The sequence below is a fragment of the Passer domesticus genome, chromosome 17, assembly GCF_036417665.1.
Source record: "Passer domesticus isolate bPasDom1 chromosome 17, bPasDom1.hap1, whole genome shotgun sequence".
Lineage (NCBI taxonomy): Eukaryota > Metazoa > Chordata > Aves > Passeriformes > Passeridae > Passer > Passer domesticus.
The window spans coordinates 8739523-8762866 of record NC_087490.1 but is presented as its reverse complement, the minus strand read 5'-3'; the positions used below and the strand labels follow the sequence as shown (position 1 = coordinate 8762866).

The 23344-nt window shown below is 42.4% G+C and overlaps 1 protein-coding gene and 1 long non-coding RNA gene across 4 annotated transcripts in view; both read right to left on the bottom strand.

The window, feature by feature from the left end:
• Nucleotides 1-23344, bottom strand: part of TTC28 (tetratricopeptide repeat domain 28) — a 107691-nt gene that overhangs the window by 76387 nt on the left and 7960 nt on the right. Inside the window, exon 1 of one of the 3 annotated variants that reach the window (XM_064393018.1) lies at nt 1696-1996. The exons of the other annotated variants lie outside the window; for them this stretch is intronic. Coding sequence (XP_064249088.1) covers nt 1696-1722 — 27 coding nt within the window. The 5' untranslated portion in view covers nt 1723-1996. Of the gene's footprint in view, nt 1-1695; nt 1997-23344 lie in introns of those variants that run through there. 3 annotated transcript variants of the gene reach the window in all.
• On the bottom strand, nt 3869-8730 carry LOC135282843 (uncharacterized). The gene is made up of 2 exons (XR_010348861.1): nt 8271-8730; nt 3869-4044 (listed from the first exon to the last, which is right to left on the bottom strand). It is a non-coding gene; the product is annotated as an uncharacterized LOC135282843 (long non-coding RNA).

Here is a 23344-nt window from a genome sequence, read left to right as displayed (position 1 = left end):
TCTCAATGAGCAAAACACCTTAAACATTTAATAATAAAAACATTGGTAAAGCAAAAGAAAACAAGTATAAATAAATAAATCAAGAGAGACTCCCGATTCAGTGAAGCAGCACATGCATTCGGCTCTCTTATTTGGGTATTCTAACAGGGACAAGGCAGGGAAATGACTTCTCAGGAGTCACTTGAGGAAAGGACCAGCAGCACCACGGGCTGTGGTGCCACTCGGCGCTGCCCTGTCTCATTTTCTGTGCCACTCAGACCTGGGGCAGCAGAACCTCCTGCGCGGTCTGCACGAGCCCCTTTGCTGAGGCTGCTGCGAGCAGCGCATGCCGGCAGCGCTGCAACGGCACCGGGCCAGCAGAAATCCCAGCCCTGCTCACGTGAGGCTGCTGGCAGCACCGACTGAAGAACCTCTGCTGAGATTCCCTGGGACTACAGCTGAACACACAACCTAGTCCAACACGAACGTAGTTTGCATCACATCAGGAACAGGAATTATTTTTTGCTCAGACAAGCCTGACAGTTCAGAGAAGTTCAGCTGTCTCGTGTACCCGCTACACAATCAAATTTGGTTGCCCAAAATCAACTCGATTTGGACACAGACAATAATGCAGAGAAAAGAAATAACCATCTGACATGGTGATTTAAGCACAAGTGGGTGAGCCAATACTGCCGAGTGAATCCTGACACTCTGAACAGAATCTTCCAGAGCCGAGGAGTCCAGCCAACAGCCAAGAATAATATTTCAGTGGTTCAGTCAATACAGCTGTAACCATGGCCTGGAGGGGTTTCCACAGCCGTAACCACAGGAGTGACTGCACATTCACTTGAAAATAGTAAAAACAGACATTTAAAAATCTACAGCTTGTAGACATCTTAAAACCAGTTTGGAAGAAGGCACAGAGGGGCCTGAAAAATGCACCAACACTCCCACCAAGCTCAACTGTCATCTGTTTATCCTTCTTACAAGACAATGCCTTGAAATAAGAACTCCTCTCACTAGGTACAATCACTTGCTTGAAAAAAACCTGAAGGAACAGCTTCAGACTAGCTGAAAAGAGATGAGGTGCCCGTGTAGAAAGCCGGAGCTGCAGTGGCACAAGGCACGTTCCAACCAGGACAGTCTAACACCGTTCATTCGTGTCTCACGCTCACAGCCAGAGACACTCTCATGCCTTTCACATATGATTCCTATTTCTTCCCTGATGTAAGACACAGTATCACACAACATGCTACAGAAGAAGCCCTGCTGGTTCAAGCAGGCTTTCCCAAAAGAAAAAAAAACAAAAAAAAAAAAGAAAAAACCAAACCAAAACAAAACAAAAAAAATCCAAAAAACCTACCCAAAAAAAACCCCAAAAAACCAAACAAAAAAGTAAAATGGGGGGAAAAAAAAAAAGGAAAATAAAAAGTTTAATAGTCCACAGCTGCCAGGAGCAAAGGGTCACTGCCGCAGAGGGGCGGCACAGCCCACTCGGTTCGCTGGGTTTTCCCTTCAAAGAACATCCATAAATCGCACTGCCGAGCGCCATGGAAAAGCGTCCCGCGCCGCGGCCCCGCTCGGACCCCGCGCGGGCACCGGGCCCCGCGCACCGCCCGCGCCCGGCCCCGGCTCGGAGCGGCGGCGGCAGCTCCCGCGCGGCCCCGCCGGGCAGGGCAGCGCCAGCGGAGCGGGGCGGACCCTGCCGCCACTCACCTTCTTCCGGGGCTGCCATTTCATCATATTTGTAGAGCGGGGACGTGCAGCATCAAGGTGGCGCTGGGGCGGCGGGCGCAGCGGGGCCGCAGCCCGCGGTCATGCTGCCCGGCCCCGCCGCCAGGCCCGCGCCGCGTCCCGCGGGACAGCAGCCGGCCCGGCCGCGCGGGCCATGGGCGGGGGCTGTGCCCAGCCGGCGGCTCCGCCCGCACCGGTCACGCCCGGGGCCCGCGGGGCGCGGCCGCTCCCGGGCGCATCGCGGGCGGCGAGACCCGAACCAGGACGCGGCCCCGGCCCGGCCCGCCCGGCGCGCGGCAGCTCGGGGGCGGCGCCGGCCCGGCCCCGCCCCCGCCGCGCGCCCGGCCCCGCCCCCGCCGCACGCGAGCCCAGGGCGGGCACAGACGCACCGGGCCGGCAGGGGGCGCTGCGCGAGGGAGCGGCTCTTGCGCCCCCTGTCGGTGTCACCCGGCACGGGGACAGTTCGTGTGGCACCGGCACACGGGGACAGCCCTGTGTCCGGGCACGGGGACAGTTCGTGTGGCACCGGCACACGGGGACAGCCCTGTGTCCTGCACACCGGCGTGCCCCGGGCACACGCAGCGCGGTGCCGCGGTTCCAGCCGTGCCGGGCCGCTCTCGGCTTTCCCCGTGCCGCTCTCGCTGCCAGGGCTGCGGGCACAGCCGGGCACTGTGGCATCTCCCAGGAGCCAGTTGTTCCAACAGCACCGAGCTTCAGCCTCAGCTCTGGGGCTCTTCTGACACTGCTTTAATAAATGAACAGAGGCTCAGGAGAGTTACAAATCCTTAGGGCATGAACACAACGCAGTTTAATTCTAGGCTTTGTATTATTGAAATGGTGCAGAGGTGTAGTTTTCATTGCTGTGAGGAATGACCAACAATGTATCATCTCGGAGGTAAACAATAAACTTAATGGCAAATGTAATATCAAAACACAGGTCATAAAACAAACATTCACTGCCAGGTCCCTTGCAAACACAACAGTTGCTTCTTTCCATCGCAGTCCCAAAGGACAGAGTGCCTTGGGTCCCAGGGAGGCCAGAGCACTGACAGGGGCATTTCAGCTCCAGCCCTGATGCTCAGATGCCACTCCATCCCACACAAAGCTCAGACACCAGTCCCAAAGCTGCCTTCAGCAGGTCCCATCTTGTCCCACTACCCTCAGACACGAGCTCTGTGTTCTGTGTTTCTGTTCCCACACCTTGCCCTGGATTACTGACAGGGCACGTGGCAGCACAGAGATGCAAGTGAAAAATAAAGCTCTGAAATGCAGCAGGGACTGAAAAGAACAGGTGTGGCCTGGAATAGGAACTCCTGCTGCTTTTACTCCCCAGAGCTAGTGTCTCACAGAGCTCTGCCCTTCTATTACACCAACAGCAGAGTAGCGGGCCCTGAAACTCAGATTTCCATAAATTGAAGAACTGGTATTGACAATTCTGAAGAGTTCTGTACATAGCAGTTGGTGCCTGAGTGAAGGAAATAAGTGCTCAGCTCCACATGGCTGTCAGAACGAAGCTTCATCAAATTTACAGACAGATTACAAAATGTGGTGTTTTGACATAATCAACAGGAGGTTTTTGAAATTCTTCCCAAGTAAGGATAATTAAGTGGAAGCAATGCAGGAGCTGTTATGAGAGATTATAATGTTACAGTTAATGGCTTAAACATTGTTATGAAGGACTTTTTGCCCCTTATGGCAAAACTGTGTAAAGAAGCTGCAACCACCAAAGCCCACCCCTCCCTATTTGATGTATTATCACATCTCTTGCATAATCCTTTCTTCTAAATAAATTCTAAGTTGATATCTTTGTTATGCCTTGAAATTCCCTCTGCTCAACCCAAGTGAGCATCACCCAGAAGCAATCACACACTGCAAGTAGGAAAAGGTCCCGTTGGAGATGGCTTGTTGAGCAGTTTGCTGTCAGGCTATCCAAGCAGAATGAGAATTCAGTTCATTGTGTCATTCCAATTAGGTAGCAGCTCAATTGGTCAGTGCTCAGCAGGTACATGAAGACTCAGAGTAAGAACCTGCACTTCCCTGTGTACTGCCTGGGCTGGCAGCGTGTGAGATGCCAGCACTGCAGTAACACCCACAGCAAAGCACTGCAGACCAAGCTGAGTCCCTTGGCAAATTCATGAAGGATAATGAAATCAAGTCCTTTTATTTCTGAATTTATTAAAGCAGCTTTCAATTCATTACAGTGCTCCCGTGTCTGTCACTTTTACCCCCCCCCAGCCAGAGTGCTGAAGGCAGACACAGCACCTCACAAGGGTTTACAGATGAGACTCTGCACGAGTGACTGAGCTATGGCAGCTGCTCAGCAAGTGTGGCCTGCAAAAGGGAAAAAGGAGATCAGAAAATTCCGCTCTGGGAGGAGGTAACTCCCTTCAAGTGCAGGAATTAGGCAATTCTCTTTTAATTACCAGACCAAGTCTTGTGACAAAACTCCATCTATTTCACACCCTTCAGGAAATAAAGGTCAACACTCCAGCATTATCCATCCTTTGGTGTTTCAAATGAAACATACTTTTGTGTTTCAAATGAAAGCCCTACTCCATGCCTTGGAGAAGAGAAGGGAATATGGGGGGGATAACAAGAGCAAGAGAGGTGATAATCAGAGAGAGAGAGAACACAGTGCTCATCCTTCACAGAGCAGTGAGAGTCTCTGCTGGCACCTCAGTTGTGATTGTATTATATGAACACAGTGTGCTGTGAAATACCTGTGTGACAGTCCTATGGCAAAATGTACTTCTGTACCTCAATGGATAGGAAACATATCCTAAATTTTAACTGCATCTTACCAAGGAAGGTGTTTGCCTTCAGAACTGTTGAGACTCTCGTATTGGCTTAGGAGGCTTCAGTTCTACCCTTACATGATCCTGAGCAGAAAACCATGTTTGGGACCTGCTTCTAATTATGCCTTGCCCCTCCTTTTTTCCATAGGAAGTACAATTACTGCTGCTATGGAGACAAGTGTAATTCAGGCAAGATGTGGGTCAAAGCATTACTTGGAAGGCAAAGATTCACAGAAAAGCACCCTTTCTGCTATCTGTCCTCCCCTGGAGAAGGGTCTTCTCCTACTCTTCCCTTGCCAATTTCCACCACAATCTGCTGTCTCAGGTAAGGAAGAGCCAAATAAATCACCTGTAACTAACCTGGAAGTTCTCCCCAGGAGAGCTCCTCTTCCTCCCTTGCCCCCCCATTCCCACACCTTACCCAGTGACTCCAGCCATCCACAGGATCTGCCAGCACTCACATCTTCAGTGTCTCTGCAGGCATAACAGCCTCAAATAAGCTATTACTAGCCCAAAATGGGAGACTTACATTAATTTAGTGGACAAGGCTATACAAACTTCTTTTTAAGCTATACTTACAATATTATCAGGTTCCTGAATGAAAACACTGCTTTTATTCCCCAAGGTAGTCCCCTCTGCCTGCTCCTCGGAGTACACCTTAAACACATTCCTATGAATTCTTTCCAAAAAACCCAGTTGCAAGATGTATTATCTTACATGCAGCCAGTAGTGAGACTGAAAACAATCTTGCCCTTCCTGGTATGATGCTGCTTGGACAAAAGGCCTGAGATGATAATTTTCTAGAAGAGGCAATTGATTCAAAGGAAAGGTTTGCGTTGAAATGAAGGAATTCTGTGTCTGAATATGAAATAACATTAAGCAGGATAGAGGATGGCTGTGGTACCTTTAAGGACACTCTTGCACTGAGGAAACAGATCCATCAATATACAGAGGAACCAACAAGCTCTCAAACCCCAGCAGCAAATTAAATGTGAAACCTTTCAATTATGATTTAAAATCACATCCCCACTTAGACACCTCTCTTAAGGAGGTGGACTTCAGACACACCTGACAGTGACATGCAGAAACTGAAAGAGAAAATAAAGTCAAACTTATTGCTTTAACAATTAGCTCCTCTGGAGCTCACAGGTGAGCAGGGAGGGAGTTAGAGTTTGGTGACATACACTCTGCACATTAAATTTGTCCTGTTTTTCAGGATATAGAACATACCTTCTAAATTTAAAGAAATCATAAGAGCATATGCAAAGTTTTAATAAAAATTCTCTTTTAGCTTTGTCTGAAAGGGCTACACAATAAAACTATTGTATTGTAAAGGATCTGTTTTGTCTATTCTAAATTTCTCTTCCACACAGTGGAAATGTAAGCACGTTACCCAGGCTATCCTACTCCTGAGCCCTGAGCCACTCAACAAAAGATCCTGTAACTGTCAGAAACAGCCCTTAAAACTCTCTAAGGACTCTTCTCTTACTGATTTAGAATGATAGGCAGTTCACCTGCTGAACTTTCTTGTAAAATGTGTACCAGGAATTTTGTTTGTGTCTGTTCACATTTTCAGACAGGACTGTATGAATAAGAGATGTGACACAATTTATCCATATGCAGCACCATATCTTCCCAAAGCACAGCATGCTGCATCTCACAGCTGCCCTTTTCACTGCTGCAGCAGTAAGAGAACAGAGGAAAGAAATAAACTGAACTCCTCTACAATGACAAAGTGTCTACAGAGAGCCAACGAAGCCTCAAAACCAGAATCGGATAAATCTCCCTCAGAAAGACAGATGTTCAAAGAGCAATTCCTTCTACAGTTAATCTGAAGAATACCTTGTCACTGCCATGTCAGAGATAACCATTTCAAAAGTGGGAAACAATCTTAAGGTGTTGTAAAACCCTACAGCATCACTGAAATCATTGGAGCAGAGACAATTTGGCCTCTCTGAGGAGTCCCATCTAAGATTGTTAGACTAGAATAGTTCCTGTTGGGAGGGACCTAAAACAATCACCTAGTGCAGTTGGCTGAGGAGAAGCATCTCCAACTCAGCACTACCATGAAGGTTTCTGATGCAGTTTTAGTTAGCTTCACTACTTCAAACAGCAAAATCAGGAGAGCTCATCAAAATAGGAATTTTGAGACCCTGTCAGTGACCAAGGCAACCCCAATTAGCTTTGTCCTACAGCAGTGAAGTCAGCACACAAGACTCAGTCAGAACCTGACTCCAGTGGCATTTCTCTGAGAGCATTTAAGAATAACTAGGACAGCTGTTGGCTCCAGCCTAAAAATACAGAACACATCTGCTTAATTTACCTTCATGTGCTCAAACATCCAGCACTGAAAAAGCATAAGGCATAAAGAGGTACTAAAATTTTTCTCTGTGGAGAAACAGAAGGAGAGAACCATGCAGCAGTTTCCATTCATGCCTGACAGGAAAGGTGAGGGGTGAACTATTTGCAAGAATTAAAAATAAAAAATATTCAAGCTGCACCTACATAAAAGTATTTACTGATTATAATAGAATGGTTTACTGATTATAAGAGATTGGTTTAAAATACTTTTTTGAAGGTTATGTAAATGGAAGTTCATTACTGGATATTAGATTACTCCATAATCTATTTTTGCAATTAGCATATTTTCTTATTGAAGTTTTATTACAAAAGGTGACCCCACAGCAGACCCAGAAGCACAAACCTAGTCTTGAAACCTGTACTCACTTCATCTTTCTTTTTCTCCAGCACACATTTTTCCATTTTGAAAAGTGAGATTATCATCAGATACCTTAGAAACAGAGGTTTTTTGCACAGGCACGGGGTAAACAGGAAAAAACAACATTATCTGCTTCCCTGGAATGTCTCTGCTGATGTGTCTGGACCCCTTGGAACAAGGACTCTGCTGTCACCCACAGTCCCCAAAGCCCAGGCCTCACCATGCAGCACAGAAAACTCAATTAGAACAGAAATGTAATTAAGTAATTATAGCTAGAAAAAAGCTTGTGGTAAGTATCTTTAACCTGATACACAGTAGCTTAGACAGCAGGTTCTGAATGTGGGTTAGAAATATTAAGAAAAAACAAGTATGGGAAGGAATTACCTGAATGAAATAAGCAAAAATAACAAAGGGAAAGAATTATCTAAAAACTTCTCAATTTATTAAGGTCTAGGAGAAATGGAAAAGACTCAATAGATCTTGAATTACACTGCTACACACGATGCCTTCTTTATATGCTGCATGTACAAGCAATGACAGACAAAAGAGAGACAAATTGGTTTGATATATTCTCTCTGCCTGGGCACAGACTTTCACTGTTCAACGTGACATCGTAGCAGGCTGTCAGAAATTCAGTGATTGTCAGGTTTTCACATTGCTACCCAACCACCACTCTATAAACATCAGAGTTTAGGTAAAACTATGCCAATAAGCTCATATTTACACTTTAGAGAAGTGTGCTGTTATTCTTCTCCTCCTAATTAAGCTGTATAAAGGCTTAGGCCTAATTACCACGACTTTAATGTCCTAAAACTGAAACAGTTTTACAACGGTTTACTCCCAATAATTCCAGGCTAAAAAAAAAAAAAAAAAAGAAAGAAAAAAAATAGAAATAAAAATTCTTCATCTAAGGTGCTACAGGAACCCCATATCAGACAGACAAGTTGGTCCCTAAATCTAACAGCCTGGCCTATTAAATCAGTGATTTATTTTGCTGTGTGTCCTGATCATTCTAAGAGAACAGTCAAAATCTGGGAACATACCTCTTGTAGATCCATCTTCTACAACATGAAGAAGACAGCAAATGGTGCATCTTGTTTATAAGGAAGAAAACCCCTTTCTGATGCCACTTGTTAGAGGTTTATGCCTTGAAGTCTGGGAGCAGTTACCACACCTACCCAAGCACAGGGACACTTACAGAGCTGTGCCCTTCCTTATTAAAACAGCACAGAACACAATTTGCCCCCTGAGTTTTCCAGCTGGAGAATCACCATGGCTTGCTGAGGACACGGCAGAAATGCCTGGGCATCCCAGCCAGGAGGAACCAGATCCCTGCTGTGGTGCAGTCTCTGAGCTCAGCAGAACAATTTCTACTCAACAAGTGAGCAGTATGAACCTCCTGGCAACTCACAGATCTCACATTCCTCTGAGAGGAACCTCAGAGCACCCTTAAGCAGATCCCTCAGAATGGCACAGTTCCAAGGATTCCAGAGTGGCAATTCACCTGTGTGACTACTACAGGAGACTTCTTTGTAGCCTTGTACACAGACTAGCAAGATTATAATACTGTTAGTTAACAATGATCTTTTTTAGCAGGAAAAATCATCAGTAAACATAAAAAAATACACAAAACAGAAAAAATTCTCAAGCTCGAAATGTTCCATTTGGATAAAGAATTCCTGACTTTCTGTAGGCGTTCTCCTGTTGCTGCCTTCCAGCATCTCCCCCCCTCCCTTTAATTAGAGCCCTTGCAAAAGGAGGGAGACGCAAAGCTATATTTAACTCTCTGTACACCAATGACCAGATAACACATTCTGTACTGAATAAAAGTATTTTTAGCTGACCTCAAAATCTAAGGGGATCTAGGAAAAAATCCCGTATTTTCACCCTGAAATACAGAAAAGCTTAAACCCACCTTTGGCTTTATTACATGTGAAGCACTGCTGGGTAAGAGATTCAAATAATTCCTGGAGGCCACTTAATCTGCAGAGAGAGCTGTGCATCAGTAAAGAGAGCAATGTCTGGCACCAGAGCCTCTGATGGAATGTGGAACCGTCCTTAATAGGAAGTACAAGTGAAAATTGGAGTCAACAGATTCCTTTGATTCTCCTCTGCTGCGAGTAACTCCCGTGAAGAAGCCCTCAGTATGTTTTCTGGATAAAACAGGAATTTCTCCAAGCTCATCTCAGAAAAACACCGGGAAAGGCATTCTACACGGGCTGCTCCCACGAGCAGAACTTGGGCTCCAGGACTGAGAAACCCCATGGAGTGTATTTGAACTCTGCACAGAGCGTGGCTGGGCCCAGCTCAGTCCAGGACGTTTCTCAGCATCTTGACAGAGCCGGTTTCTCCATTTCTCAGCGCGCACATCTGGCAGCGCCGCGGCGCGAACAGCAGTTCCTGGCTCTCCGTGCATGTGTTCTGCATCCCATGACATCATGCACTGCTCAGCCTGCCAAGGAGCACTCTCTGCTCCACAGACCACCAAAACAGAGCCCCAGCATCCCTGTGGGGAACAGGGCTAACTTCCAGCCCCGAAAGTTTTCCCCTTGCAAAATCTTGTTCAGTGTTTCATCTGTTGTGCTGCACTCTCTCCCACTCACATCCATTACTCAAAAGCAGTTTTCAAATCACTCCTAAATTGCTTCTATTCTATCCTGCCTATAAAGATCTTTTCTCTGCACAAGGCTGTAACTGCTCAGTTACTTCTCAGCAGAACAACCCTCTTTCCTTTTATTCACAGCGGATTTTTAACTCTTTAACAACCTGAATACTGGGAAATCTGTATTTCCTAAAGAATCTTAGGTTTGTTTTTCTTTGCTATGGGTAATAGTAGATGGCACTATACAGATTGATTGTTCTCTGGAGATGGGATTAATGGCTCATCTTGTGTCATACTCATTACTTAACACTGCCTCAGCAGCACAGAAGCTCTCTGGCACACTTAAGAAAATAGGTTCTACATTGTAGGGCAAATCAGAAGAAAAATAATTCTATTACCTGAAAAATGTTCATGTTCAAAACCTTTCAAAATCATTTAAAGAAAGGCAGACAAATACCAAGACCAAAGATCCATGACTTACACACTTATTGGTGGAGAGACCTGGAGCCAAGAACTGCTGCACGATTAGACCCTGGAATTTACCAAAAGTGGCTCTCTGCTCCAACTCCTGTTATCAATCCCAAACTAATCAGCCAGAAGGAAACAGATACTGCAACTTGGTAATGAAGTCATAATGAGAGATAAGGCTGCAAGATTTCCCTGCAATAATTTCACTAACAGAGGTGAAAAACAAGGTCTCCAACCCTGATTCCTCTTAAATAGGGCTTAATTGTCAAAGGGGGGAGAAAAATTGCAACAGATTGATATTTCAAAATGACAAATTTCAGCTTTCTTCTCATGTGAAGTGGTCTCGTGCGAAAGAGCCAACTCACTCATCAGGCAGGGGTCACTCAGAGGTTATCCACAGAAACAGGACACAGGCAGAAGCCAGGTCTATCACAAATTACCAGGCACATTGGCTCGAGGCAGCAGCAGCCCATAAATCCATTTCTCCCAAGACAGTACTTGCATTTCTAGATATTCCACTGACATCTCCTTTGCTCGCCACCAGAGCATTTCCAGATATCAGTCTAATGTTCCAGAACAGAAAAATGAGGGCACTTGAATGATTTCAAGTCACTGTGCTCCCAAATGAAAAAGCAATTTTTTCCTGTTGCCTGCCCCCCCGACTGAAGGGTCTCAAGCCCAGTTGCTGTGTTTGGCATCAGGTAACTGCACTCAGTAATTGTGGCTACTGCCACTCACTTCAGAGCACTCTTAGAAAGGTCACCCAGTTAATACCCTTGAGTTTCTTTTCATTCAGTATTATTATTAAAAATAATGATTATTTTAGTATTTTTTCCAGTGTTTAAACGAAGTCATTTGTTTTATATTAATAAATATTAAAATATGCTATACACACATAACTATGCAATGTTTCTCACACTGAAATGTATATGTTTTGTTTATTCTACCTCTTCCCCCAAAAAAATCTCAGATTAATTAATTGCCACTTATGATACTCCAGGGATAACGTATTTTCCTTTTTACTTTTGGTAGGGAAATATGTGACATAAAGAGAATCCCAACTGCAGATAATGTAAAAGACCTTAGAAATACCAGATTTAAAAAACACTGAAAGAAGGAAGAGTCAATCTGGCACTCCTACTCTGACTGTTACAGGGTGATTTGTTTTGACTCAGGGAGTCCTGAATATTTCTGGACTTGTAACAGCAATGCAAGGAAATTTATGTTCCTGAATTTCAGTTCTGTGTCTGTTTTCGTGGCAAGTTATTCCTGACAGAGTCTTTATAGAAAAGTTATCCTGTGATGATAAAGATGGAGCCCTAATGAGTTTCATTAGAATGCAGTGCATCAACCCTAGATTGAGACATAGCCCAACATGATTAATTACCCTCTCGGAATGGCCACAGCAAAACAGAGTGGGCTATCAAGGCTATCCTCTAATAGCTGTGTCCACCCACCTTCTCCACCTGCCTGAAGAGGTGCTCTCCTTTCCTGCAGCTTGGCTACACTGTGACAGCTGTGGGTGCTGCCAGGGCCAGCTCAATAGATGATAACCTTAATTCATCATCTTCTCTATTAGCAATTACCCTTGCTCATTTCAAAATCAAGGTCAGTCTTATTTAGCATATTTAACTTTCAGAAAAGTGTCAGTGTTCTAAGCATGAGTTTTTCAGCATCAACTACTATGCAGTTATGTAAAAACAGGAATCTTCTTATTTCACAGCTGAGTTTATAATTATGTTCAAACTAGCTCAAAAATTATCTCAATTAATCCTTTGAAATGCATCAGCCAGTTCCCCAGCTCACCCAGTTATAGCAGTATCAAAAACTAGAGCTGAGAATGTATTTACTTGATTTTTACTTTTCAGAACATCTTGAAAAGAGACTTGACTAAAAAGATAACTGAAAAGCAGACTGCAGGTAAACCTACAGCTGTTTAAAGTTTATTGGCATTATCTTGAAATCTGTCACTTTCTGTAGCTCTGAGATGCCCCCATGAGGGTTTAGCTATGAAATATCAGGCACCTGAACACACTGTTCATGCGCTCCTCAAAAATTCCAGCCAGCAAACTGCATGAAGGATCTCAGCACAAGTCCCAGTCAGGCACCAAAATTAAAATTTTTCAGTTATAAAATCTCCTCCATATCTTATTGTTCCATAGCTTGTTCCAAAAACTATACAACTCCTAGAGATTCACATTTGCTTTAAAGACATTTGGACTGGAGGGTCTTCAAAGGTCCCATCCCACCCAAGCCATTTCATGGGAATTCTGTTACAATAAGCACAGAATATGGACTTGAAGCTCCCACAGGATCGAGTCTTGCATTGGTAGGAACAACAGGAATTTCACAATAGTCTTCCAAGGGTGTCCACTACAGAACATGCCTGTGACATGTGGCAGAGGCCTCCTCAGTGACCTCACTGTGTGAGTGGCACAGGCTGGGATGTGAATTGTGCTCACACATTCTGTTATTTCTGATATCAGCACCTCCATGCCACTTAAGATTCCTGGCTCTGAGGGTGCTGAGGCCCTGGCACAGGCTGCCCAGAGAAGAAGCTGTGGCTGCTCCATCCCTGGAAGTGCCCAAGGCCAGGTTGGATGGAGCTTGGAGCAACCTGGGACAGTGGAAGGTGTCCCTGCCCATGGCAGGGGGTTGGAACAAGCTGGCTTTAAGTTTCCTTCCAACCCAAACCATTCTGTGATTCTAGAAAAAGTACTACTAAACCCTACTATGTCTCTCAGCAGCTGCCAAAAAGCTGCAAGCCATACCAGCCCCATTTCAGCTCTTCCATTTTTAACACTTCTAATGAGCAGATGGTTAATTTTTGTGAGCAGGGAATAAAAAACAAAACCACTTTTGTTGGTGCAAGTGTCTCAGGGTCCTTTAGGTTATAAAAACCAGTTGTTTTGGACATCTGCTTAAATTTTTGACTGCAAATTTAACCTTTTCTATATTACTAGACAAATATTCATATCCTCCATTTGTTTTCAGGTAAAATAAAAACTTGCCAGACATTGTTCAAGGCTTTTTAGCTATTTAGAAGTTGGGAAATACTTCAAGAGTAAAAAAATTTTATTGTGCCTGTTTCCTGTCTACTTCCAGCAATAAAATTTTTGTACCTCTAGATCACAAACAGTATGTGTTTGTCCACCTTTATTATTGTCACCTCACTTAAAATCAGCAGATGAAGTTCCCACTCACAACTGTGAGTATCTCACCTTCAGAGCCAGTTCCTCAAATACAATCTGAGGCTGAACCTCAAGGCTACACAATATTGAAAGTGTGAATATTTGAACAATGCTACTGCTCACTTCAGAGGCCAAGGGACTGGGGCAACCCCAAAGTGAGGAAAATAACTAGGTAACAAGCTTTCTTTATGCTGTACTGATAGAATTTTGGGGGGTTGTAGCACTATAGAGATTCACAGAGATACCTAAAGCAAAATGTAAACGCTACCTTCTTTATCATGGTGGAAAGCAAAAATTTCAGTTAAATGTACACAAAAGCCCTTCAGAGGCCTCAGCATTTGAAAGACCAGTGTGCTCACTGCATTCACCTTCCTGGCAAAACTGTCTTCTACTCAGCAGAATGGAGAGTTGTGGATCTGATAAACTCAAGTTGCTTCTTTCTCTTCTATAGTGTGATTTTATGAAACATGAATTCACAGAAGCTGCAGTAAATTTTTAATTAGTGAAATACATATGGTTATTTTCATACAAAGTTTAAATTTTCCTGGTTTCATGAAGCAGCAACCAAACCCAACACAATGTGCACCATATTTACAAATGCATAAAAATATTTATAGTTCCAGATATGATTTATCACTGTACTTAACAGTACTGAGCACTCTAAACTAACAAACAATAAAAATTACATTTCTGTGACTTTTTTTTTTTTTGTTTAGTATAAACAAAATTTAATAAAAAATAAAATATAAAACCAATTTTAAATACAAACAATTTTGTGTGGGGACACAGAAGAAAAAAGAACAAAAGCATTAGTATTTGGGAGGAGAAATTGTGTGAGAGCACGAGAGACAATGGATGTGTCTGAGCCAGGAGTGAGTTGCTGGTTTGGATCATTAACTGAGAGCTCGCTGCTGCTCCCTCTGCAGACTCCAGGATCAGTATCCTCACTCAGTGCAGAGTGTGGGATAGAGCAGAACAAATGTGGGAGGGCACAAAATCATACAGACAACTGATTTCTTTTTATTCATAGGAACACTAATTTAGGCTCTTTAAAAAGCTACATTTACTATACACACTCCTCTTTTCCACGCTCTTTTTTTGCTGCATTTCCTATTCTCTTACAGCTTTCCAAAGCCTCAGTGACTGTACCTTGCAATACCAAACATTTCCATCTGAGTTAAGTGCACATATTTTCTGCTGTAAGCCTAGGAGGGCTCAGTGCTGTAGCTGTCCTTTCCCAAACAGTCACAAAAGCCATTATTTCTCAGCACACTTTCAGACTGCAACCAAATCCACGAAGCTGACATTTTTTATTTAGTACCCACGGGCTATAACCATGAAAAATTTACTCCCTGAAATACAGTTGCATGCATTTCCTATCCACCCTACTCATGATAAAAAGTAATTTCCTTGCACAGCCTGGTAACAATGGCAACTGAATGAGATGTATCACCATAAAATAAACATGAGCACATCGCACATCTGAATTCTCTGGAGTGAGACTACTACTCTGTGTTCCCAGAGAACATTTAAATGAATAAGAGGCCTTGAAGCTTGACATGTATCTCTAAAGGCATGGGAGACGATTCAGGGCAACTGTCATTAAAATTAATCACTATTAGTGATCACAGACCTCACTGTGGCTCACTGCAGGAGAGCTATCAGGGCCAAAACAAGATGTCTAAGCAATGAAAACCAAGAGCTGATCAAGAATTACAGGTATTCCTGTGTGATACCTGAGGGGGGCTAAGGGTTACACAACAACAAAATCTGATATTAGATTGTTTTCCAGTTCCTATTCATTTGGTAAAGGAAAAGCAAAGGAAAACCATTATTTTGTATTTTGGACCAATTAAGAAAGAATTACAGTGCAAGTAAAAATAAAAATAAAATTAAAATAAGAAAATATGTCTAGAATTCCTATCCTGAGTTACTGCAAAAGTCCAACAGAGTGAGGGAGGACCCAACCATGCTCTGCCCAACTCATGGGGGAGCTGTCCAGCAAACACAGAACTGAACGTTACCAGGGTTAAAACCACCTTTCACCAGCTTTTTCACACATTTAGAAAAATTATGAAACTGAATTCCACTAGATGTTATGGCTTCATGGGACAAATGGGGTCAGAAATTCAGTTCTTGAGAAGCCCATGAGTGATGATGAAGATAGAGCAGCACAAATGTAACCTTGAGGACAGAAAGCCCCAAAATCTCTGACAGCTGCCTGACATCTTTGCCAGGAAAGCCAACCCCACATTCCTGTTTCCTTAAACACCTCCTACCCACCAGGGCTTAAACTCCATCATGTGGCACTTCAGTCCCAGCACAGCAATTCTCATGGAAGAGCCAACACCTCCTCTCAGAGGGGAACAGAGCTCTCAAAGAGGCAGAGGAAGGTTCTGTGTGATTCTGTGATTCTGTGACACATGGATCCCAGTGCTTGTGAGGATGGGGCTTAGAAAATCACCTTTAATTACATAAATCAGTAATTATTAAATTATCATTAAATTGTTTAGTTATTTATTTTGTATCATTCACAATCCCCTTTCTGCTATGTCCTGCACTGCTTTTTGTGTTGTATTTGTGAAGGACAGAAGCCTGCAAGCAGAAAGCCACAAGGAGTAAAACACTTGGCAAAAATTAAACCTCCTTTTTCACCCTGAAAAAAGTTGGAAAATTATGCCTGAACTACCCATTAATGCAGTGTTTCAAGAAAGTTTCTTTCCACTTCCCATATGAGACAAGCCTCTATTAAGAAATGTTTCATCCAAGTACATTCTCCCTTTGTTAGCATCCAGAATATCTAGGGCTTGGTACACATCTTTGAAGAAGTTCATTAAAAATGAATCATAAAACCATGAATTTAACACTTGTCTAAATAAAAAATAAGTTTTCCATTAGGGGAAGGGAGCACTGTATTAGTTCTAACACAAGAAAAACTAAAGGAATAGTTTTCATTTACAGACCTACCAAGCACATGGAATGGAATTTTGACCTTGACTAACAAAAGCCATCAGATACACTGCCTGAGGAGAACAGTCTCAAATACTGGACACTAAGAAAAAAAACTTTATTATATTTTATGTACATCAATATTCATATGATAATATGAATATATATATCCACATATATTTTTTATATGAGCCGGTTCCTCAGCTGTTTCAGAACGAAAAAAGCAGTACAGGAATTTGCATACCACTGCCAACTTCTGGTAAAGTCATCAGAAATTACAAAAATAACTGCAGTGAAGAGCATAAAAAATTGTGTCTATGATAGACTTCTAAGAACTTCTAGAGAAATTCATTTATTTGACTTCCAGGACAGAAACTTGACATTCCCGAGTGAAGGGAAAAAAGAAAGAGTTCAAAGCTGACATAAATCCAGAAGATAAAATTGAAACTAGAGTGTCCATTCACTACATGATAGAAACTACAATATTGTTCAACCCTTCTTTTAAACTTCAGGGGCAAATTCTCTGTCAGTGGATAACAGCTGATAAATAGCAGTGGATAACAGCTGATAAATAGCAATTATTTCTGTCGTTCCATGTAACACGAGGAGCTTTATAATTTCCTCTTTGGAGCAAACAAGCAATCATGTACAAAGATGCTTGTGGCAAAAGGAAATGCCACCTGCTTTGTGCAGCAGTTCAGACCTCAGTGCCCTCAGACACAAATGGAGCAGTGACTCAGAGAACAACAGGTTATAGAAATAAAAATAATTGCCACAATCCTCTTCCCTGTTTGCATTAGTTTGAACTGTCATCATGCTCTTGTCTCAGAAAATGCCTGTGCTTAATGCAGCAATTATCCCTGTGCTGCATCTCCTACTTGTACAAGATCACAGACACTTCACATCTCCCTCGGCTACAGGGAGGGAGATGGAATGACCTGAACAAACCCCTGCTGGCACTGTAAGGCCAGGAAGATGGAATGTTAAGCCCTGGATGTGTTTTCAGCTGTCAGAGAGCTCTCAGCAAGGCCCCTGCTAATTGGTTGGGTTTTCTTGCCCTTGGCACAGTGTAGCACACTGTGTAAATGGTATCCTTGAGTGCTTCCTACTGACTTGCTAGTCAAGGCAAATTCCTGCTTTCTCCATTTTTAGTGTTTTCTCCTGTCTACTTGCTCTCACAAACTCTCAATTTAATTTAATTTCCTTAGAGACTGGTTGAGATTATAGGTCTGTGATGAGGATCCAGTGATGTCCAGAAATGCCATGATGTATCAGCCTGTATAACCAAACAAACATGCAGGTTTATAAGAGCATTCTTATCTATCACAGAGAAACCAGGTACAGCATCCTTGAATCCACTCAAATCCCTTCCTTTATTGTCACTCAGCCACCAATGGGCAGGTCTCAAAGGAGAGGAGGGCTTGATGCACTCCTTATCATCCACAACATCTTGGGCAGACTCAAATTCTAGTCCTTGGCCAACCAGAATTGTAGTTTATGCCAACTACAGCATGAATTCAGAGAGCTAGGACAAACCCAGGATACCAAACCCTAAGAAAAACAGAACTATCTGCTGCAGAACAAAACCAAAAACATCTGAGACATGGTTGTTGGTGATTTACCAGAGCAGCAAATAATGTAATTGTTGCAAAAGGAAAAATAGATGGGGATAAGTGGCATAAAGACAGCAGGATAACAAAATTAGAATAAACAATTAAAATGCAAAGAAACCCAAATGTGTATAGATAAGGTGAGTGTAAAGCAAAGCATTTCAGAAAGCACAGCTCAGAACAGCTGCTCTCCTTCCTCTGCTGAGCATCAGTGACACTGCAGCCTCAGGAGCCAGATCTGCAGCACTGCCCTGCCAGCCACTCCTGCCTGATGTCAGACAAGCACAGTGGGCAGCACCAACAGCACCAACTGTGGAAAGAAATTAACGAAATTCCACTTAAAAGTATCTAACCAATGTGAATTTCTGCACAGAGCTGAAATGAGATCCCAGGCCCTGCTGAACGCCTGAGCACAGAGCGCCCTCTCATGTGCTTCACTCATTTCTCCACACACCCCTCCAATCCTCCACAACCTCAGAATGAATCACCACTACGGTCACATTAGCAAAGGAATTAACCTCCAAGGTGAGAAAACTCAATCCTTGTACACTGAGTAAAAACAACGAGTATATATCTCATTCTTAAGAATAAAAAAAATTGAAGGAACAAATCACTGAAGAACTAAAAACTGAGCAGAAAAATCATCTGGCAATTAACTCCTCCAGGTTTGGGTAGGTAAGAAAAAGAAGTAACAACACATACTGAGGTTTTAGTCTGAAACTATGGGGTTCAAAACCCAGTATTGTGTAAATAAATGAAAGCGGTCCAAATGTCTTAAAATGCTATCCAGTGGGAATGTGCCTGAATCTCAATGAGAAGGTAACAAATACTTTTTCTTAAATATCACCTTTGCAGATCAATCCTCACTTCTGCATTTCAGAATTACCTCTGCATTTGTGCTTTGGATATTCAGATATATGAGGAATAAAAACCACTATAGCATTCCTGCACAGTAATATAACTAGTTCCAGTGGCAAGAGAGCTGTGGGGTAAAAAACTACCACCTTCCAGGAGAGAAATTTACATTACAGCATTTACACTAAGTAGAATAACTGCAGTTAATTCCATAAAAGAAAATTTTAAGTTGCTTTATTCCATATACAAAAGGGTTCCAGAAAACAAAGGAAGGAATAATGAAACCCTACAGTAAGTGCTTGAAAAATTTGTGTTGATTTGTTGCATGCTGAGACTCAAGTACCTCTATAAGCTTTTCCAATTCTAAGGCAATAAGCTGATTTCTTAGAGAGGAGCAATTTTTCTTGTCTACTTGTCTAAGACAAGACAACCATTACATGAAAATACTTTTTTTTTTTTAGGATGACATAACTATAGTGTCATTGGTCCATGGTGTCCCTGTCCCCCACTCTCATGTTACACTACTACTGCTCTGTAATTTTAGGAATTTAGGGAAAGGAGAACTTACACCACTTATCTGCACAGCAGTTTTCCCCCAGCAATGCCATTACCATCTCTTCTGGTGCAGAGAATAATTCCCTTGACTGTTGGGAAAAACATTAACTCCATAAAGCTGTCAAAGTACTACATGATGCTCATTATTTAAATACCTAATTGGAAAAAAAGTGGGGGGAGGGAGCAGAAAACTTTTAGGTGAGGGTGGTCAAACACAGGAACAGGTTGCACAAAGAAGCTGTGGAGGCTCCAGCCTTGGAGATATTCAAAACCTGAGCAGACAATGTCATGAACAACCTGCTCCAGCTGACCCTGCATTCATCCCCAAGGGCCCCAGCCAACTTCAGCTATGCTGTGGTTTTGCAACACAAAAAGACAGAAAGAAATGCACAAATCTCATGATAATGTAACACAAGTTCTAGCAAAGTGAAATAAGTCTGTTAAATGGTTTTATGTATGTCTGAAAAATTGGAATGCAACTTTCTGCAAATTAAAGACAGACTGTAAGCTGAAGGACAGGACTGGAAAGTTCCTTGCTCATCAAATTAAAAACAAGAGGTCTATTCATGAAAAAAAGTTATGTGGTCAAGTCACATTCTTTGCTCAAAGTTTTACATGAGACCAAGGGTGGGCACTCTGCTTGCCATTGACTGAGAAACTCTGAGGTTCTTAGGGATTGCCAGAGCATGTGAAGGTTTGTTTACAAAGATGGGCAGGCAGTCAGGAGAAGTGCAAGTGGACATGCAAGTGTCCCTTCTTCTTGTGAAAGTCCTGGTCAAAGACTGACAGCTGGGGAAGGCACTTAACAAGATACCAGTGCAAGGTTTCTGCCAAATTCCCCTACAGTGAGATGACAGCACCTAAACCCCTCCTGCACTGCAGACACCCAAAGGCTTCACGGCTCACAATTCCCCCTTCTTTCAGTTTTTTCATAGTTTTTCTCCACTAGAGATGCTAAGCCACATTTTTAAATTGAGACAATAATTCTAAATTAGGAGAGACAAAGACCATAAGACAAAGTCATGCCTGATGTAATTCTTTCTAGCTGCTTTTAAATTACATATGCACAGGGCATTCCTTTTGTATCAACTACATTCTCCAGACTAATCAACATTTCTCTAAAAGGTGTTTCAGCTCTACAAAAAGGTGGTCCTATTTTAAGAAATAACATTTTTCCCTGCCTAGTGGCTGGAACAGTTGTATTAATCAGAGATCATTACTAAACCCCAATCTTCAAATCTGTTTGCCAGCTTGGCCCCCTCTCATTCAGCAACCCACTGAGCTTTTCAGGGAATGCTGCTCCTCAAGCACCAGTCCCTGGGGCTCCAAACAGCACAGGGTCACTAATGGTACAGTCAGCATCCTTCTACTCACACAGGGCAAAGAAATCAAATAAAACCAAGGTACCCCTCAGAGTGCTGAAAACATCCATCTTTGTGATTCTTGCTTCCATTTCTCTTAGGCTGTGAATGTTCCTATTAGCCAAATGTATTCAAGTTTGACAAAGTCATTTCATCTCCTGTTAATGAACAACTTTTCTGTTGAGAGATTAAGAGAATAAATCAATGCCAAAACCCAGTTAATTGTTCAGTAGCAGTAGGCTGTTTGTACCTTTTGTTAGCTGCCACAGCACTGAGCCAGCACTCAACGGGTAGTGAAATCTACATTTTAGCACAGAATTAGGTCCAAATTGAAACTATTTAAGCCACAGCATTTTTCCTATAATGTGAGGATTTAAAAATATCTCAAAATCAGCAAGAACTAGGGAGAGACTGTTCAGGTATCAGAGTCACATAATATATATCCCTCCATTTTCATGCACCATGCCTAAGGCTGTGCAGCTGTGAAGAGAAATAGAATAAAAATTTTCTACAGCACAATCAACAGCAAAACAAAGAAAACTGTTCAGTGGGAAATCAAAGAACAAAATTAGTCTGATCTGATTTGCCTCTTGGATATTTCCAAAATGCAGTTTAATTCCTGAAATAGTCTGTTATCCTTGCATTTCTCAGAGCTATGTAGACAAAGTATTTTTCAAATAGCAGAACTCATAAGCCAGCCCTCTCAGACAAAGCCTATGAACAGGTTTATGTGCTGTTGTTATAAACACGTTTCAGCCACACACAATAAATTATTGTGGTCTGTAAGAGATCTGATGTTTCTCTCTGCAATCACTTTCTCATTGTTCATGTCTTGATCTGCAGAGATAAGCACATGCATTTGTATAAACACACCTGCTCATTACCCAACACTAATTAATGCTTTAAAGAAAGATTTTGTTGTGGGGATGTTAACAGCATGATTTTCAGCCACAGATTTTATTGAACTAATGCTAACAAGCATTAAGTGGAGTAGGAGCAAAAAGGTAAGAATCAACAAACTACTTAAGAAATGTAGTTTGTACCCAAAGGAGGAAAAGAAATATAGAAACTTATATCTAGTAGTTCAAAAAACCTGCATTCAAATTAATTTTTCAACTTCCTAAATGAAAGGAAGTCAGGTTTTGTATTTAAAACTCAGGCCTTTCAAACCAAATACCAATTGTTCCTACCAAGCTCCCTCTTCTGGCTAATTAATAAACTTGCTTAGACTTTGTATGCAGAAGTGTCGACCTTCCCAGTTCTGTCCTATCAAAAAAAAAATTTTTTTTTAAAAACTGGTAAATAAAGGTTGATGTTGAAATATACAAGTTTTGAACTTCAGACAGAGCCCTCCTTTTGTCTCTGACAAGTTCCACAAACACACACAAGGAAATAAACATCCCTGTACTGTGTAGGGACACTCTGCAAACTGACACTCGACCCTCTGCACCTCCTCTCAGCTTCTGAACACACTGCTTATTTTCTGCTATCAGATATTCTTGAAATGCCTGTGCTCAAAACATACCACATCAGTTAATTCATTCCTCAAAGTACACCCTTCCTTGTTCTGGCTAAAACTAGGATTAAATATGCAATAAAAATACAAATATGTAATAAAAATACAATTTAGAAATTGTAAATGTTGAAAATGAGGAAAACAGAATCACAGAATAAACCAGGTTGGAAAATACCTTGGAGATCATGGAGTCCAACCTGTGATCTAACATCACCTTACAGCCAAACCATAGCACTGAGTGAAATCAAGTCTTTTTTCCAAAACTTCCAGGGACAGTGACTCAATCAACTCCCTGGGAGCCCATTCCAATGCTGAACCCTCTTTCTGTGAAGATTTTGTTCTAATCTATCCTAAACTAGAAGCAACCAGTCCTCACCAAACCGACACAAATTCAGGAGACAGAACAAAGACAGAGGGGCAGTGAATGGCCTCAATGTCCTAAGCCAGCAGTCACCCTCATTGTGGAGCTGCCAAATCAGTCACAAACAGGCTCTGGTAAAATTTTTCATTCTCTTCTAAAATCTAGAGTAATTGCATTTGTGGAAACAACAATTCAAGGTGAAAGGGAAGTACTATGTAGAAGGGTGTGAACATCACAACTCCAGTGGAATGAACACACAGAGGACAAACAATAATTCATTCAGCTGTGGGTTTTCATTATTTCAGTTACTGTAGCAGCATCATTGCTCCTTTCTAAAAGCCAAGCCACACTCCCAGCCAAGCCAATTTCATGAGAATTCTGTCACAACTCTGCCAATGAAGGCAAGCAGCACAGTCAAACTCCAGCCTCTACAAATCATTTCTGCTCAACACCTTTTTGACCTTCAATCCAGCTAACGAAAGGCCTTGAAGGGAAATTCATTTCATGTTTATATTTACCACTGTACCTTCAGCCCAAGTAAAATCAAAAACCTGTTTCTACATATAAAGTCTTAAAAGAACCATGACAACAAAAGACTGCAAAGCCAGCCTCTGAAGCAAAACACTGAGGGATGATCTGAAATAAAACA